We start from the raw sequence: 19,885 nt of genomic DNA, 5'->3' as shown, positions 1-19,885 counted from the left end.
TGGTTAATTGGTTATTTATGCTATTAGTCAGTTAACTGAGTTATTCAAATCTTTCCTATCCTTACTGATTTTTTTTTCAACTTCTTAACCTATCAATTACTGAGAGAGATTATGTTAAAATCTCCAACTCATAATCTGGATTTGTTGGTTTGTCCTCTTTGTTACCTAAACTTTTGCTTTATATGTTTTGTGTTATTAGGTCTATGTAAATTTAACTATTTAATCTTGATGAAATATTCCTTTTTAGTCTAGTCATACTTCTTGCCTTAAAGATTGACTTGTCTGATATTAATATAGTCACATGAGCTTTATTTTGATTAATGTTTACAGAGTATATGTTTTTCCATGTTTGTTTTTATCTTTTTATCTGTGTTATATTTCAGATGTCTTTATATTTCAAGGCCCTCCTATAAACAGATATAATTGAGTACTGGGGGGCAGGGTTGGTGCAGAATGTTAACTTTTTCCTATTGTTTTATCTAATCCACTTGTATTTAATATAATTATTAATTTGGATTTAACCATTTTGCATTTTGCTTTTTGTTTTCTCTTTGTCTGAGTTCTTCCTCATTTCTCTATCCTTCTTTTCTTGCCTTTTGGATTAGTCAGGTATATTTATTACCCCATTTCTCTCTCCTTAGGTTTTAGGTATACGTTCTTATGTAATTCTTTTTTTTTTTTTTTAAGGTTTTATTTATTTGACAAAGAGAGATCACAAGTAGGCAGAGAGGCAGGCAGAGAGAGAGGAGGAAGCAGGCTCCCTGCCGAGCAGAGAGCCCAATGCGGGACTCGATCCCAGGACACTGGGATCATGACCTGAGCTGAAGGCAGAGGCTCAACCCACAGAGCCACCCAGGTGCCCTTATGTAATTCTTTAACTAGATATCCTGTGCAAATATGTATCCTGGACTTACCAGAGTCTTCTTTAAATAAGTACTTTGTAACCACTGCCCAAGTAATGGCAAAATTCTTTAAAAAGTTTGGCTGCATTTGTCTCCTCCTTCCATCCTCTGTGCTGTTGCTTTCATATAATTTACTAATACATACATTATAAACTCTACAAATCATTGTACACGTTTTTGTTCTAGTAGGTTCTTGTTCTAAATTCTTTTGTATCTAGCACTTTTTTATTTGCCCTTTTTATGCTCTTTTTATTTCTTTCAGTTCCATCCTTCTGCCTGGGATTACTTTTCCTTCCGCCGGAAGAACTTCCTTTTTATTTCCTGTAGTTTAGATTTGCTAGTGACAAATTCTCTCAGTTTTGATTTGCCTGAAAAATATTATTTCACCTTCATTTTTGAAGGATTTTTTTCCACTGGGTATAGAACTCTAGGTTGGCAATTTGTATATATTATCCCTTTAAATATATCTCTGCTGCTTCCAACTTCTGTAGTATCTGTTAGGATGTCAGCCATCAGTCTTATTGATGCTCCTGTAAGAGTAATGCTTCTTTTTTCTGATGAAAAAAAAAAATTCTCTGTTTTTCATTTCATTTATATTTTATCTTTTATTTTCAGCATTTTAACAGTTATGTGTCTTGTTTTAGTTTGAGGGACATTTTTGGAGGGGGGGATTTTTGCTGCTTGTAGATTGCTGAGCTCTTCTTTCATTGGTTTCTAAATATTACATTTGCCTAATTCTGTCTTCTACTGGGATTATAGTTATGCATATTTTGGATCCATTGACTATGCCCACAGGTCTCTAATGCCCTAATCTGGTTTTTTCCCCTATATTTTTGCTTCACTTTGGATGTTTTCTATTGATTTTTCTTCAAGTTCGTTAATCCTTTCTTCTGATGGATCTTGTCTTCCCTTAAATCCATCCAATGAGTTCTTAATTTCTCATGTTACATTTTTAATTCCAGGATGTTCATTTAATTTTTTATATAGATTCCAGTTTTCTGTGGGTGTTATCTTCTCTTTCATTTTGTTTATCTTTTCCTCTACTTTTTTAAACATATTAATTATGATTTTTTTTTATTTAACTATGATTATTTTAAAGTCTCTGTTCCATTATCTGGATCATATATGAACCTCCTTCTATTGTCTGTATTTTCTCTTGATTACCAATCACTTTTTCTGCCTCTTTTTACATCTAATCTTTTTTGTGATATACTGGATATTTTATATAAAAGAACTATTCTATTAAGGCTCCAGCTAATATCTTTCATTAGAAAGAATTCTTCTTTCCTCTGTTTGCTAATAGGATGAGGGCCTATTCCTCCCAATATAATCATGGATTGAGCTAGTCCAGTTCTGGATTATATCTGTGGCTTATACCTGTTTCTTGGGTGTGGGCCTTCGGGGCTCTTGATTGAGAACCTAATAGGTCTCTCTGTTTTCTCAGTCCTGAAAAATTGCAAGAGATTTTCCTACCTTTAGAGGTTAGGGGTTTAGTTCTTTAACCTTTTACTCCTTACAATTTCAAAATATGGCATTTTTCTTGGAGAAGGGATATGTGTTTGAGGTAGACCTCCTCCATCTAGTAGGACCTTATTTATCCCTATAACCACAAGATTAAAGAAGATTTCATTCTACCTTGTAGAAGCTCTCAGCCTAGCTTCATATATCCAATGTGCAGGCTCAGAACTTAGTAAGTGTCCCATGGGGAAAATTGGCCACACATATGGAGCTCAAGTTCCGATCTGTCACAACAACTTATTGGATTTCTCTCTCCTCCAGTAGAGGTCTTCTGCACAGACCACACCTGATCCTCGGTTCATGCCCCAAACTGGCAAATGTCCTCAGGAAAGAAAACAGTGTCAGCTACCTCAGAAGCCTTCCCCACTCATGTCTGGAATTCCAGTTCATCTAGTCCTTGTGATTTCTACAACACTGCAGTGTCTCTTCAAAGAATGTACCTGACTTTTCCTTACTGTGCATTAGCAACACCGCATTGCCATAATCTATTACATTCTGCCTAGACGCTTAAGCAGCATTACCCTCTAACTGTGCACTGTGATTAGTTTATAAGCCAGTCTCCCTAGTTCTTCTCACACAGCTTCCCTTCATACTTAGAATATATCAGATTTATTTTCACCATCTGCAGAGTCCTACCCAATCTTACTGCTACTCCTCTTTTTTTTTTAAGATTTTATTTATTTATTTGACAGAGAGAGAGAGATCACGAGTAGGCAGATAGGCAGGCAGAGAGAGAGGGAAGCAGGCTGAGCAGAGAGCCCGACGAGGGACTCAGTCCCAGGACCCTGAGATCATGACCTGAGCCGAAGGCAGTGGCATTAACCCACTGAGCCACCCAGGCACCCCTGCTACTCCTTTTCTAACCTGATCCCCTGCCACTCCTTTCTACTCACTCACTTCTAGCTAAACTGACCCCCTTACCATTTCTCAACCCCCCCGACATGTTCCCGTCTCAGAATCTTCGCACTTGTTATGTACCCTCTACTTGAGAGGCGCTTTTCTCAGGTTTTCATTAGGCTTTGCCTTTATTTCATTTGGGACCTCTGTGTAAATGTCACTTCCTCAAAGAGAACTTTCCTCACCCCTCTCTCTCCTTACCCTCCTTTAGTTTTCATCATAACCCTTACCTGGTATTATACTGTATATTTATTTGTCTGTTTTTTGTCTCCCCAACTAGGAGGTAAGCTCCATCACAGTGGAAACTATGTTTTGTTAACATATACTAAGTGCTCAGTAACTATTTGTGGAATGAATTAGATGTGCTTACCTTGAAGCATTCTCAATTTAAGGAGAAGATGAATGGTTGGAAGTAAAATTGAAAGTACCCTAACATAGATGTCTCCAGAATGCTTTGGAGGTAGGGTGGTACTGACTTCGTTGGGGAATGGTCAGACAAGACCTCAGTGAGGAGGTGACCCTGGAGCTGAGAGTTGGAATCTGAGTATTGATATTTTCTTGACAAAGAAGAATAGGGAACTCAATATACATGAATAAATTGGTGTTCAGAAAACAAGTGGGCTAGAACACAGTGGAGGTGTGTGTCTGGAAATGACATCAGGCATAACTGCAGAGTAAGACAGGGATTAGGTACCAAAAGTCCTTGGATATCAGGATAAAGAATTTGGACTTTACATTAAAGGTCATATGGAGCAAAGACTTTTGAACTAGGGAGAGATGCTGTCAGATATATGTATTTCCATGTGTTTCACTATCATTGCAATAATCATATGAAAATTTTAAGTAGATTGGTGTAGAAGATGCCTAACTTGCTTGTCAGGGCCCACTGTCAAAACATAAGTCCTTATCCCAGTTCACTGTATAACCCAGAGAAGGCATCATTTCCTCTGCTAAGCCTTGGATCTGCATTCTTAGCAGGAAGGGATTGTAGGCTTCTAAAGTCATTCTGTCTCTGAGCCTATGATTCTGTTTATATGCCTTAACTAGATGCCTTGGGGAGAAAAATTTAATATTTTCTCTGCATCTGCCAGAAATAATTAAAACTTCCAGTTCTAACCAATATAAATTCAGTTCTCCTCTGAGATTTTCTAACATTTAGGTCAGATACCAGGAAACCAGCTTCTTGGGATAAAATTACCCAAGCAGAAGTAACAAGTTTTCCCCACCCCACCTACCCCACCCCCACCCCTGCTGTTTGGGATGGGAATGCAGTTGGGAGGAGGGGGTGATAGAATGAGTCTTTTTCTTGCAGTTGTGATTCCAAAGAATCCTTATCCTGCATCTGATGTGAACACTGAGAAGCCCAGCCTCCACAGCAGCACCAAAACTGTCTTGGACCATCAACCAGGGCAGAGGGGGCGTAAACCAGGAAAGAAGCGGGGCCGGACACCCAAGCCCCTAATTCCCCACCCCATCTCTACCCCATCCAAGTCAGCTGAACCTTTGAAATTCCCAAAGAAGAGGGGTCCCAAACCTGGCAGTAAGGTAGGTAAAAATGTGGGTTTCCTAGAAAGGGATAAAGGGTTATAAAGGGGTAATGCACCCGTATCCATCCATCTTGGAAAGGGGCATGTCTGGCCCTATTTTCCACCTTGTGTATGTTTTTAACAGGAATTTCCTAAATTGTCATCCCTGCTTATCTCCTTAACTGGGAGTTGGTAATATTAGAGATAGGATGGTGTGGATAAGAAACAAATTTTGACTTTGAAAGCTACTCACATTTGAGGGAATTCTGGTCTAATGTCTTCCCTAGATGGAGGACCCTGCTCCTAATCGTTAACCTATCCAGAGTAGATGCCCAGGTGCAGGAACAGAAACAGAAATCTGACTCTATAAATGTATTTCTTTTTCTATCCCTGCCCCTTCTTTTAAAAAGAAAGAAAGAAAATTACCGCATACCTAGTAAGTATCAGGCTCTGTATCAGACACTTTCACATACATATCACATGATGATCACAAAACTTAGGAGATGGGTAGTGTTAATGTTATCTAATAGTTAAGTAATTTAAGACTTAGAGATATTAAATGACTTCCCTAAGGTCACATAGCTAATAAACAACAAAGGCTCCAGAGCTCTAGATGTTCTAGTTTCAACGTCACTGCTGCCCTGCCATGGGTACCACAGGCACTCTCCCACATTTCCTGAAGGAGATAACACTTACCTCTCATGCAGGAAAAGACTGCTGAGTCAAGCTTCACTGAACACTGTTAACTGCAAGTACCACCTTTTAGTCATGACCAGTTCTTCATTCATGTCTTCCCTAGGGAAACCATTGATTAAAAGTTTCCTCAGCTATTTCTCTATGGCTTCCTTTAGCATCACCTTCTCCACTCACTTTTTGTTAAGGGATTTCTTTGCAACTCCTTCCCAAACTAGACTACCTGAGTTTCAGTATGGAAATGATACCTAGTTCTCCCTGGACACCCCTTTCTGATGCCATGAGTTCTTCCATAAGTTTGATTGGTTGGTTGGTTAGTTGGTTGGTTGGTTGGTTAATTGGTTTTGTTCTGTTTATTAATTTCAGCTGACTTCAGTGCTTCTAGAATATAAGCTCCTCAAGGTCAAGAACCTAATCTTGATCTTCTCTTTTTCTCCTGTAGTGTCTTCCATCTCAATCTCTTTGGAGATGTTCAATAAATACAGGATGGATGGATGATTTTAGTTATGATGTCCTAATTGAGATTATCTCTTGTTTATTGGCTTTGAATTCTTGGTGGCACATCCAGATCTTTCTGTGTAACACATATGCTCCTGATCTAACCCCTAACCCAGGTCCTGGTTCATTTTTATCTCCACTACTCTCTTCTTATTCTTCTGCTATGGAGAGAGACTGAAAGCCCTAAAGATTCCAGGGCCAGAGAAGCCAGGCTTTTGATGATGTGAAGACATTTTAAGGACATCCAATTAAAGAGGAAAAAAAAAACTTGTAATGTTTCAAAGACAAAACCAGAACCAAAAAGTAGAAACTCAAGTAGACAGGCTTTGTCTCAACATAAAAGGAACAGTTAAATGTATCACAAAACAGATGTAGTGATCTGCCAAAAGAAAGATAGAAAGGAATGGAGGGAGGAAGGAAGAAAGGGAAGGAGGGAAGGGAGTGATCTGTCAATACCATCATTAGAGGCATTTTGTCAGGGGCTGGATGACTCAGATGCGATGGATGTTTTCAGGAAGAGGGAAGTAGGAAAGGGATGGTTGGATTAAGTGGCGTTTAAGATCCTTCAAAACCTAAACACTATGATTCTACGATTGCCCCTGTTCTGCTTCCTCAGGCAGTCCTAAACATAGTAATAACCAAAATCCCCTTTCTTTCCAACCCTCTTGAAAACAATAATTCTCATCTTATCCTATATTTTATGGGCTGGTATTTGGCTCACTAATTCTCCCTCCTGTACTTTTGCCTATTTCTATAAATGTCTATGCCTTCCACTTAACTCTGACCCTTCTGTTTCTTTCTGGAGTAAAGTGGTCTCATGATGAGAGCAGAGGCTTCAAAGATAGACAAACAGGTTTATACCTCATCTCCATTTGTTACCACTTGTGTGACTGTGGAAAACTTTGAATAAGGCTCTGAGCCCGTTTTCTCGCCAATAAAATAGAGATGAGGTAATATATGAAGAGATATAATACATGTAAATGCACCTATCTCAAACAGAAATGCCTTCCTTCTCTCTGCTTTCTGCTACAATATTTGGGCACTGAACTCACCAGGCTTGTTCCTTCAGGGACCCCATGGAATTACCACCAACTCTGTGAAGTTGAACTGCTATTTCCTTTCTTCCCTAACTCCTTGCTTATTTAGACTTTGACTTTTAGCAGTATCAAAAAAATTTAAAAATGAGGAAGTGTCCCTGTCCCATGTATGCTTTGAATGTTTCATAAGTGTTTGCATGATAACTTCACAGACCAGGCCATTGTATCTATACCTACTGTCACTGGTGCTATTGCTTTAGATAATATTCTCCTAGAAGCCAGACAGGTTTATATAGCTCCCAGCAGTGGCCCCTACATGGGACATTTAGTAAAAAAGGGATTTCTGGATCTCAGAGATAATTACGTTTTCCTTGCTTTCAGAATGGCTTTTAGAAAACTATTTCTTGAGAAGAACCTTCTGAGATCTTTCTCCCCTAGAGACTACCCTGAACAGCATAGAGATGTTAGATCTTTCTCAAATCATTTTTATTACTTCCCTCAATATTGGTATTCTGTACTGCGTGCTTCATTGGAAATATTTATTGAGACTTATCATATGGCGATTGCCATGCTAGGAGCGGTACTCAGAATCAGACCCTCAAGGAGCTCCAGGCTAATAGAGGACACCAGTATGTAAATATTTATGACAGTACATTGTGACAGATGCAACACAAAGTACAGACATAGCACAAAAGAGACTAAGTGGAGGAAATCTAGAAAATTTTCTTGGATAAATAGATATGAATAAAGTTAAAAGGGGGGAGCAATCCAGGCAGAAGGGACAGTTTATTACTCTAAAGGAATGGCACAGGTAAAGCTGCAGGGTTTTTAGAGAAGTAATTTAGTTAGAGATTTAGACCTTAGAGTATAAAGTTTAAGATGAAAAATGGCAGTTGAGCTGAAGAGGTAGGTAGAAGAAGGAGTCTGCAGTTAGGGGAAGGGACGTTTCCCTTTTTTAAAAGAGAGAAGCAAAGTACAAAATAATGTCAAAGTAGGCTTAAGCCTCAGCATTTTTTTTTTCCTTTTTTGCTTTTGCCTGCCCAACTGATAAAGAACCTGGTATTTCAAATGATAATATTGAATCTAGTATAAAAGATATAAAAGACTGTGAGTTAAGCTCTGGCTCGATAGGAGTCCAGAATCTTATACGCAGATTCAGAAAATATTTACTAAGCATCTACTATAGGTAAAGCTCTAGGCAAGATTCTGTGTGGAAAACAAAGATACAAGAGCCCCATCCACAGAGATATTTCCATCTCATGGGTGAATTGAGAGCTAGGAAGAGAGGAATCAGAAGACAAGTTACCTGTCACAGGTAGCAAACTTCTCCCCATCCATTTTGACAGAGGAAGCCTCGGACTTTGCTGAACCCACCACCCACCTCACCAACAACCAGCACCCCTGAACCGGATACCAGCACTGTACCCCAAGATGCTGCCACCATCCCCAGCTCAGCCATGCAGGCCCCCACAGGTAAGAGCAGATCATGTAATAGCTGCCACAAGCCCCAGCACCCCCATCTCCTTTCTCTTGTCTTACACCAGTAGTTAGCAACCCACCCCCCAAACCCATCCATTTGTAAACCTAAATCCAATCTTTAAACAAATGTTTTATCTCTGGCATTTGAAATAGGTTCAGAGAAACCTTCATCGTTTCAAAACAATGGAACGAACTTGGGTAGATGTCCTATGATCTCAGAGTTGGGGAACTGGGGCGTGGGGGTGGGGTGGAGGTGGGGCCAGCACCAGGAACCTCCATCCTCCAGTTTGTATTAATATGCATCCTTTCCAGTTCCGGGTACTCCCTGTTTACTGATCCCTTCCAGAATCCTTCCAGCATCACAATAATCCTGCCACCACTCAAATACGTGTGCAACTGCTCTGATTTTTTTTTTTCTTGAGAAAATAGTCTTTACCAGATATTTAGGAAACAGGATTGTCAGAGTTATTTCTCCTTAGGAACCTTTCCACAGGGCTGTTCACTCAGACAGCACAACTGTAAACCAATAAGCTGCCTAGGAAGACCTTAGCAATTTAAAATCATTGAGATACTTTATAGCTAGAATTTTTTCTGTAAGTACTATTTCAAAGTAGAGCTTACTCTTCTGACTGTTAAAGAAGTGGCACAAAATTATGGTAATCAGCTTGGCTTTTTGTGATTCTTTTCTTTCTTTCCTGGGGGGAATTCAGCCTTTCCACGGCCACTTGAGTTTCACAGAGCTCTTAGTCAAAGGCACACAGATCTTCCTCAAAGATACCAGGGCTGTGAGCCACTTCACCGCCTGGGGCTCCTGGCTGGCCCTCAAGGGCGCACACTTCAGTTAGCACAAACTGGGAAAAGAGCTCCTGCTGTGGCAAGAGCAGGACATTCTAGGGGTTTTGTCTGCAGAGCCAGCTTTTGAGGTATTCATTTGATGTGGTTTTTTTCCTTAAAGGAGTCCTTTTTCCTGTAGTGCAACTGTCCCCATTGTCACCAGCCATTGTCTTCCTAGCTTGGCCCCCCTTCCCCTTCCCAGGCTTCAGACTCTCCCTCAGTAGTTTCTGCTGCAGCAGATTTTGAGGAAAACTGCATCAGTGTTGAAACATCATCCTTGGGAACCATCATCTCTGCCCTCAATTCAGGTAAAATAAAAATAGTCGCTACAGGCTTCATTTCTGAGATCATATCAACAAGCCAGTCCAAATTAGGATCTTGTAGTGGCTTCTTTTTTACTTGAACTAGTAAACTCTCCTAAACCCAGTTCTAATGGAACCTTGAGCCTCCTTCCTTGTGACACTTTTGGTGGCTTGGTTTGGTCTGGCTCATCCGCACTTTGTACAAGACTGGTCTTTAGAGGTAGGCTTGATTTCAAAAGCTTGGACTCTTCAGTGAGTGGAAGCAGAGTAGGAATGGCCGTTTGCTCCCCTGAGGTAACAGCTCTTACAGCCGTGGTTCCACCTCCAGGTGTATCTCAGAATTTTAGCTGCTGGGCTGCCATCCCACGTCTCTTCTTCAGCATCAGTTAGTGAGCAGAGACTTGACAGCAGCACAGGCTTCTGTAGGACAAATAGGTACATTGACGGTTTGGTTTCAGACTCTTTTGGCTAGAAGGTCGCTCTTCAGCCTTTTTAGGCCTTAATGGGAAGTTTTCACTGTCTTCTGAGGTCCCTTTTACATATGAGATTCCATTCGTGGGAAATTTACCAAGTGGAGAAAATCAATCACCTTCTGAAGAAGGGTCTGTAGTTTCCGTAGAACTTGAGGCAGTGCGTTCGAAGCTGCTGGTTCTTTCTCCTCCCACCATCACCTCTGGTTCCAGGAGAGAGCCCAGCGCTCTTAGGTTGTGAAGAGTAACCAGTACGAGGGAACCGCTGGTACGGTGCTGGCCGGGTGATGCTTGAGGCAAGGTGACTTTCTTCAGCCACTCCTGGGTGAAGTGCTCCAGGGAGGCCTGGAGGTGAGACAGGAGCACCTTCCACATGTGCTCGCTGTGAACCTCAAACCTCTTGAGCAGCACATGACCAGAACAGGGCCAGCGAGAGCAGGCGAGGGGCTTCTGGGTTTCTCCCTGTGCATTGTTTTCAAGGGACCAAGCAGATGAGGAAGAAAACTCTTAAAGGCTACTGGCCCTGCACACAGCAACTGATTAAGCAGGAGAGGCATTGACCATGGCGCTATTCAGTCCTCTCACAAGCAGCTGAAATCGAAAGAATTCCATTTATTACATCTTTTCTCTTCAATGTTAAACTTCTCAAGAAATTCACAACTTCTAGAAAATCATTCCTGAAGAAGTCATGGGACAATAAGGTGCAGAGTGCTGGCTGACATTTTAGAATGAAATTCAGCAAGGTCTGTTGAAAGCTGGAGGGAGCATCCACCAAAACTGAAATCCAGAGTTACCATTAGTTCCCAGTGCGTGCCGCCTTCTTTTCAAGACCTCCATAAGTGGAGATTGATGAGAGCAGAAACTAACCTATAAAATCCCAAACAAAGCCCTGATTTTTTTTTTTTTTAACATCATTGGTGGTGGCAAACCTTATTAATGTGAGAATGAACTTGATTTTGGAGAATAACCAATGAACATGTGATTCAAGGTACAATGTGGTGGCTGCAGTGGGCAGGTAGTCAACTGGGGCCATGCGAGTCTGCTTCCATTTCATAAACCAGCCATCTGGGAAGATAACTTAAAAAGAGCTACACCACTGGAATAGATACACAGTCTCCCCAGGGGAATGCTAGAAAGACCAGTGCTCGTTTCTTATCTGAAAAGTAGAGATATATGTGTGAAACCTTACTCTGATTACTCTGCAGGTCCTCCACCTTGTTTAGAGAAGTTGAAGGTATGGGAATGGTCCCTGGGGAAGTTAGCATAGTCTTTTCCGTAGGACTTAAGTATGTTTCCACCCAAATTCTAGAACGCTAGAGCTTGAAGCGAAGGCCAACTCTAGTGTCTTCACATAACCTATGAAAGACCACATATAGCCTTCCTGTGGTATTTATGTCAGCTCTAGTAAGAGTCCTATTACATGATTTTTCCAGGTACATCATCTACATCTAGCTCCAGCCAATTCCAGGGTTTGCCTAGTCCCAGAGTGTCATTAGATTAATGAACAGTGGCCTTTGCTCCAAAGCTCTGTGGATGAGGAAGAAAAAAACAAATACACACCTTGGTAGGAATATTCTGTCTGTCTTCCCACTTCATGGCATACCCCCCAAATGCCCGTCTATTTGCTCAGGTCTCCCACATCATTCTAGATACGACTACGGTGCCTGTGTGCCTTTTCAGCAGAACCTGGAAGACCCACAGCAATGGGGGCTTCGTAACTGTGCCACACCATTCCATTTAAATGTTGTACATCCATTTACGTCCGGCAGCCACTGAGCTGGTATCCCTCCCTCAGCCTGAATCTCAGATCTCAGAGCCTAGGAAAAGTGGAAACTTACTTCATGTCTCTGCTTCCTGCTCCTGGCCAGACTATGGCAGTTTTATTGAATTTTTATTGCGTGGCCATCCTCTGGCTGGGCCTTGGCTCATTTTGTGTGACCTTGATCTCACTTCCCTTTCTGAGCCTCAGTTTCCACACTTAATGCAATGGAAGGATTAGTTGAAGTTGCCTTTTATAGACCCTTCAAATGGTAACAGTAAAAGCTATCCGGATTGAAAGCTGCGCACCACACTGTATCCTCTATACCTCCCTTGCATTTTTTCACCTGTGCAATACTTTTTAAGAGTTAATTTTATTTTTTATCAGTTTTATATATCCTCATAATTTAAAGGAACGACAGGTTTTTAAGAATTATGATGCAAAAGACAAAACAAACTGGCTCCCTTTTCCCCTGTCATTTACTTCTCACCACATGCAACCACTTTTTTTAAAGATTTTATTTATTTATTTGACAAGAGATCACAAGTAGGCAGAGAGGCAGGCAGAGAGAGAGGGGAAGGGAAGCAGGCTCCCCGCTGAGGAGAGAGCGAGATGCGGGGCTCGATTCCAGGACCCTGGGATCATGACCTGAGCCAAAGGCAGAGGCTTTAACCTAGCAAGCAAGCCACCCAGGTGACCTTGCAATCACTTTTAATTCAACCGATTGTCTTATTTACCTCTATACGTTGTTTTTATGCTTACATTTTATGTGTATTGTTTTTATGCTTCAGGTATTTTTTTAACTGACAACCTACTTTAGAAGTTAACTCTTATTAATCTCCTTATCCACCCACATATACCTCCCTATCTTAATACCATGGTATTATCATTTCGATTAGAGTGAAATTTGTATTTTGTCATTGAAATCTATAGAATGCTATTTTTAGTTGAGCCAAGTAGTGTATTATGATTACTTTTCCTTTGTTGCACATTTTATTTTCAGAGTAAATCTTTATGTGTTTCATACATGTTTATGTGTTTCAGATTTCTTTATGTGTTAATTTTGCTAATACTTAATAATTCAACTTAAGCTCTGTTACTACTATGTACATCTCTGTGTTCAAGCACAATATATATTCTGTCCATTTCAAACTCTCAAAAAGAAGTCTTCCGAAGCCTTCGGAGTTCCTTGACATCTTCTTCACCACCCTTTTGTATTATTCCCAGTTTGCTCCTTCCCAGTCTTTGTCTTCCCATGTAAATCTTAAGATTTCATGTTTAATTTTATATGAAACTTGTTTGGGTTTTTGTGCTGGTTTGTTTTTTTTTTTTTTAAGATTTTATTTATTTATTTGAGAGACAGAGAGAGAGAACATGAACGGGGATGGGAGAGGGCAGAGGAAGAGGGAGAAGCAGACTCCCCGCTGAGCAGAGAGCCCCATACGGGGCTTGATTCTGGGACCCTGAGATCATGACCCAAGCCGAGGGCAGAGGCTCAACTGCCTGAGCCACCCAGGTGCCTCCTATTTATTTTCTTTGAAGCTTCTCTTCATCCCTACTGTTCTACAGTCTTACCTAGGATGAGACACTGCCACGCGGGACCCTGTATGTGCCCATCCATTCTTTAGTTTCTTGAAATTTTAAAAAATTCTTTCATCAGTGGTTTTCTCCCACTTCTTTGTCTCTCTGCACTCCTTCTGGCATACATTATTCAGATGCTGAACCTCTTGAACTTGTCCTGTTATATTCTTAAGCCTCTTTATTTTTCTCCCTATTCTTGTTGACTTTTTGTTCAACTCTCTCCAAAACTTCCTTAAGTCTATCTTCCAGACTTTGTATTGAGCTTCTCATGTCTAGCATCTTACTTTTAAAGTATCATTATTCATTACTCCAGTGGCATTTCCCAAAGGGTGTTTAGTGGAAAACCAGCCCTGCAAAATGATCAGCATTAAAGAATTTTACATACATTTAGGAAAGGCTTATACTGTACTTCCCCACTCTTGGATATTTGCGACTGTAATGAAGTGCTCTTTTTTGTTTTCTGAATTTTTTTGCTAGACTGTTTTTTTAGGTTCACAGTAAAATCGAGCAGAAAGTCCAGAGATTTTCCATATACCCCTGTCTCTACACATTCTTGGGCTTCTCCATTATCAACAATCCCCAAGCAGAGTAAGAAGTACGTTTGTTTCAAGTAATGAACCTCCACTGAAACATCAGTAATGCTCAAGGTTCATAGTTTACATTAGGATTCTCTCTTGGGGTTGTACATTCTCTGGGTTTTCACAAATGTACAATGACATGTATCCACCATTAGAGGATATACAAAATAGTTACTGCCCTAAAAATTGCTGCCCTAAAATTCCTGTTCAACTGTTTTTGCCCCCTAACTCATGGGAACCACTCATCTTTTTACAATCTCTTTAATTTGGCCTTTTTCAGAATGTCATTTAGTTGAAACCATGCAGTATGTAGCCTTTTCACATTGGCCTTTTTACTTAGTGATATGCATTTAAATTTTCTTCATGTCTTTTTCATGCTCATTTCTTTTTAGGGCTGAATGATATACCATTGTCTGACTATACCACAGTTTATCTATTCACCTACTGAAGGACATCTTGGTTCCTTCCAAGTTTGGGTAATCATGAATTAAATGACTATAAACATCTATGTGTAGTTTTTGTGTGAACATAAATTTTAAATTCCTTTGGGTAAATACCAAGGAATGAGATTGCTGGATCATATAAGAGTGTGTTTAGGTTTTTAAGGTTTTGACAGTTTAGGTTTTGACAGTTCAAACTGTCTTCCAAAGTGGCTGTTTTGCACTCCCACTAGCAATGAATGATAGTTCCTTTTTCCACATCCTCACCAGCATTTGATGGTGTTCGTGTTCTGGATTTTGGCCATTCTAATAGGTGGGTAGTGGTATTTCATTGTTTTAATCTGCATATTCCTGATGACATACAGGAAGAAGCATCTTGTCATGTGCTTATTTGCTATTTTTGTATCCTCCTTGGCAAGGTATCTATTTAACAGAATTGGCCCAGTTTTTAACTAAGTTGTTCATTTTCTTACTGTTGAGTTTTTTCAATTCTTTGTATATTTTAGAAAATAGTTCTTTATCATGTGTGCCTTTTGCAGATATTTCTTCCCACTCTATGGCTTTTCTTCTCATTATATGGATTGTGTCTTTCACAGAACAGAACATTTTAACTTTCATAAGTCCAGCTTATCGATTATTTCTTCCATGGATCGTGCCTTTGGTGTTATATCTAAAAAAGTCATTACTGGGGCTCCTGGGTGACTGCTCAGTCAATTAAGCAGCTGCCTTCAGCTCAGGTCATGATCTCAGGGTCCTGGGATCTAGCCCCAAAGTTGGGCTCCCTGCTCAGCAGAGAGCCTACTTGTACCTTTCCATCTACCTTCCGCTCTGCCTACTTGTGCTCTCTCCTTCTCTGTCTAATAAATAAATAAAGTCTTTAAAAAATTAAAAAAATAAAGAAAAGTCATTGCCAACCTAAGATCATCTTATTTTTCTCCTATTTTATTTTCTAGGAGTCTTACAGTTTTGAATTTTACATTTAGGTCTGTGAACTATTTTGAGTTGATTTTTGTGAAGGGTGTAAGATCTGTGTCTAGATCCTTTTTTTTTTTTTTTTTTTTTTGCATGTGGCTGTCCAGTTGTTTCAGCACCACTTTTGAAATGACTATGTTTTTCTCTATTGCTTTGTCTTTGTTCCTTTGTCAGAGATCAGTTAGCTATGAGTATGGGACTGCTTCTCAACTTCCTCTCTGTGCCATTGATTTGTCTGTTCTTTCATACTCTCTTGATTACTGCAGCTTTATAGTGAGTCTTGAAGTTGGGTCCTCCAAACTTGTTCTTCTCCTTTAATATTGCATTGACTATTCAGAGTGGGTTTTTTTTTGCCTCTCCATATATAAACTTCAGACTCAGTTTGTCAGTAACCTTCTGGGAGATTGGAATTGAATTGAATCTGTAGATCAAGTTGGAAAAAACTGACATCTTGACAATATTGAGTCTTCCTGTCCATGAGAATGAACTGTCTCTCCATTTATTTAGTTTTCTCTTTCTTTTTATTTTGGTTTATTTTATTTTATTTTATCATAAGTGTACCCTTTAATCCCCATCACTTACTTAACCCATCTCCCCACCCCTCTCCCCTCTGGAACCAAACTCAGTCTGTTCTCTATAGTTAAGAGTCTGTATGTTAAGAGGTTTTTTTATTATTATTTCATTCATCAGTGTTTGTAGTTCTCCTTATATAAATCCTGTACATATTTTGTTACAGTTATACCTAACTATTTCATCTTCAGAAGTACTAATGTAAATAGTATTGTTTTGAATTTCAAATTTCACTCATTTCTTACTGTTATATAGCAAAGCAATTGACTTTTCTATGTTAACCTTGTATCTTGCAACCTTACCGTAATTGCTTATTAGTTCCAGGAATTTTTTTTATCAATTTTTTCACATTCTCTACATAGACATTTGTGTCATCTGTGAACAAAGAGTGTTTTATTTCTTCCTTCCCAATCTGTATATGTTTTATTTCCTTTTCTTATTGCATTAGTCAGGACTTCTAGTATAATGATGGAAAGTTGTGGTGATATGCTTGGGTGGCTCAGTCAGTTAAGCATCCAACTCTTGGTTTCAGCTCAGCAGGCAGAGAGGCAGGCAGAGGTGGAGAGAGAAGCAGGTTCCCTGCAGAGCAAAGAGCCCGATGCAGGGCTCGATCCCAGGACTCTGGGATCATAACCTGAGCTGAAGACAGTGGCCCAACCCACTGAGCCACCCAGGCATCCTCTCTGCTTCTATTTTCTAAAAGAGTTTCTAAACAGTTTATTGGGGAAAGTTTCTTTCTTTTTCTTTTTTTAAAGATTTTATTTATTTGACATAAAGAGATCACAAGTAGGCAGAGAGGCATGCAGAGAGAGTAGTGGGGGGGTAGGCTCCCTGCTGAGCAGAGAGCCTAATGCGGGACTCGATCCCAGGACCCTGAGATCATGATCTGAGCCGAAGGCAGAGGCTTAACCTACGAGCCACCAGGCGCCCCACAGGAAAAATTTATTTCTTAAATGCTTAGCAGACTTCACCAGTGAATCCATCTGAATCTGGTGCTTGCTATTTTGGAAGATTATGAATTATTGATTCAATTTCTTTAATAGATATAGACCTGTTCAGATTATATTTTTCTTCTTGTATGCTTTGACAGATTGTAGATTCCATGGATTGGTCCATTTCATTTAGATTATCAAATCTGTGGGCCTAGAATTCTTCATAGTATTCCTGTGTTATCCTTTTAATGACCATGGATCCATAGTGGTATGCCCTCTTTTATTTCTGGTAGTGGTAATTTGTATCATCTTTTTCAAAAATTTAGCCTATAAAGGTTTATTAATGGTAATTGTTTCAAAGAACCAAATTTTGGTTTCATTGATAATTTTTTTCTTCTATTGACTTGTTTTCAGGGTCATTGATTTCTCCTTAATTTTTATTATTTCTTTTCTTATGCTTTAGATTTAATTGGTTCTTTTTTCCTAAAGTAGAAGCTTAGATTATTGATTTCAGATCTTTCTTCTTTTCTAATATGTTACATTCAATGCTGTATACTTCCCTCTATCCACGGCTTTTGCTGCATCCCAGAAATTTTGATAAGTTTTATTTTTATTTTCATTTAATTCAAAATATATTTAAATTTCTCTGGATATTTGATCTTTGGCCCATGTGTTATTTATAAATAAGTTGTATAACCTCCAAGTATTAGGGTATTTTCCATCTACCTTTCTGTTACTGATTTTTTTACTTAGTTCTGTTGTGGACTAAGAGCAAACACCGTATGATTTCTATTCCCCATAAATTTGTTAAGGTATGTTTTGTCTTCATGAATGTTTCATATGAGCTTGAGAAGACTGTATGTTCTGCTGTTGTTGAGTGATGTAACCTGTAGCTATCAATTATATCCAGTTGATTGATGATACTATTGTATACAAACATCCTTACTGATTTTTCTGCCTGCTGGATCTGTCCATTTCTGAGAGAGTGATGGTGAAGTCTCCAATTATAATAGTGGATCCTTCTGTTTATTCTTGGAGTAATTTTTACCTCTCATATTTGATGGTCTGTTGTTAGGTGCATATATGGTAATAATTGATATGTCTTCTTGGGTAAATGACCTCTATATCATTATGTAATGCCCCTCCTTATCTACAGTGACTTTTTCTACCCCTTTACTTCTTAACTATATGTCTCTTCATATTTTAAGTGGGTTTCTTGTAGGCAGCATATAGTTGGGTCTTGTTTTTTGATCCACTTTCAGAATCTCTCTTATTTTTTTTTGAAGTTCATTGATTGATTGGTTGATTTGAGGAAGAGAGCAGAGCAAGCAAGAATTAGATTAGGGGACAGGGGCAGAGGGAAAGGGAGAATGATACAGGGCTTGATCCAAGGACCTTAGGATCATGACCCCAGCTGAAGGCAGACACATAACTAACTGAGCCACCCAGGCACCCGAGAAATCTGTCTTTTAATTGGTATATTTAGACCATTGATATTTAAAGTGATTATTGATATAGTTAGATAAATATCTACCATATTTGTTCAGTCTCCTCTTTGTTGCCTTTATTCTTTGTGCCTATTTTTGTCTTCCACTTTTTCTCTGCCTTGGTGGTTTTAATTGAGTATTTTGTGATTATGGTTTTTCTCCTTTTTTAGTATATGTTATACTTTTTTATTTTTTAGTGATTACCTTAGAGTTTATTTATTAGTATATTAGAGTTTATTTATTAGTATACATTTATGACTAACCCAAGTCTGCTTTCAAAATCACTGTGTCACTTCACAGATAAAATAACAAGTAATCCTAATTCCTCCTCTCCATCCCTCGTATGATTGCCGTCATTCATTTCATTTACACATAAGTGTAAATAAGCATGTGTATATATCCATAAGCATACACGATCAAATACATTGCCATTGTTTTTATTTTGAAAAAACTGTTATCTGTTAGATCAGTTAAGAATAAGAAAATTAAGTTTCTATTTTGCTATCATCTATTCCTTCTCTAAGTGCTCTTCCTTTCTTTAGGTAGATTTTAGTTTCTGATCTATATTAGTTTCCTTCTCTCCAAGGAATTTCTTGAACCTTGCTTGCAATGTAATCTAGCAAAAAACTTTTTTCCTTTTTTTTGGTCTGAGGAAGTCTTTATTTCTCCTTCACTTTTGAAGGATAATTTTTTCAAGGTACAGAATTCTAGGTTAGTGGGTATTTTCCTTCAACATTTTAAGTATTTCACTCCAGTCTCTTCCTGCTCATGTGGCTTCTAAAGATGTAATTTTTAGTGTTGCTCCTATGTAGGCAAGGGGGATTTTGCCTCTGATTTCTTCCTAGACTTTTTCTTTGTTTCTAATTTTCTGTATTTTTATGTAATATAAAATTATATAAATATAATTTAAATTATATAATTTTATATATTCTATAATTTATATATATAAATTATATTATATAATTTATATAATTATATAATTATATAATTTAAATTATATAATATAATTTATATATATAAATAATTTTTATGTAGTTGTAGAGGGTTTCTTGGTGTTCTCTGATCTTCCTGGGATCTGTGGTTTGGTATCTGCTATTAATTTGGGGAAATTCTCTGTCATTGTGTCTTCAAAAATTTCTTTTGTTCCTTGCTTTCTTCTGCCAGTAGTCCTACTGTGTGTGGTGTTCCCACAGTTCCTAGATAGCTTTCGGCATTTGTTTCAGTCATGTTTGTCTTGGCTTTTTCAGTTTGGGAAATTTCTATTAATATATCATTAAGGTCAGTGATTCTTTTCTCAGCCATGTCCACTAATGAGCCTGCTAATGAGTCCATCAAAAGTATTCATTTCTGTTATAGTGTTTTTGATCTTGAGCATTTCTTTTTTATTCTCTCTTAGAATTTCCATCTGTC

General features: G+C 38.8%; 1 protein-coding gene and 1 pseudogene across 8 annotated transcripts in view; one reads left to right on the top strand and one right to left on the bottom strand.

Annotated features, from left to right (window-relative positions):
* SCMH1 (Scm polycomb group protein homolog 1) overlaps nt 1–19,885 on the top strand; it is a 170,439-nt gene that overhangs the window by 123,847 nt on the left and 26,707 nt on the right. For 7 of the 8 annotated variants that reach the window (XM_059374323.1, XM_059374322.1, XM_059374324.1 and 4 more), the window contains 2 exons: nt 4,630–4,862; nt 8,418–8,544. The exons of the other annotated variant lie outside the window; for it this stretch is intronic. In XM_059374323.1, coding sequence (XP_059230306.1) covers nt 4,630–4,862; nt 8,418–8,544 — 360 coding nt within the window. The remainder of the gene's footprint in view (nt 1–4,629; nt 4,863–8,417; nt 8,545–19,885) is intronic. 8 annotated transcript variants of the gene reach the window in all.
* Nucleotides 9,541–14,819, bottom strand: LOC132001521 (protein-associating with the carboxyl-terminal domain of ezrin-like; annotated as a pseudogene).

The sequence above is a fragment of the Mustela nigripes genome, chromosome 14 (assembly GCF_022355385.1).
Source record: "Mustela nigripes isolate SB6536 chromosome 14, MUSNIG.SB6536, whole genome shotgun sequence".
Classification (NCBI taxonomy): domain Eukaryota; kingdom Metazoa; phylum Chordata; class Mammalia; order Carnivora; family Mustelidae; genus Mustela; species Mustela nigripes.
The sequence above is the reverse complement of the archived record's forward strand: the minus strand, read 5'-3'. Positions and strand labels throughout refer to the sequence as shown.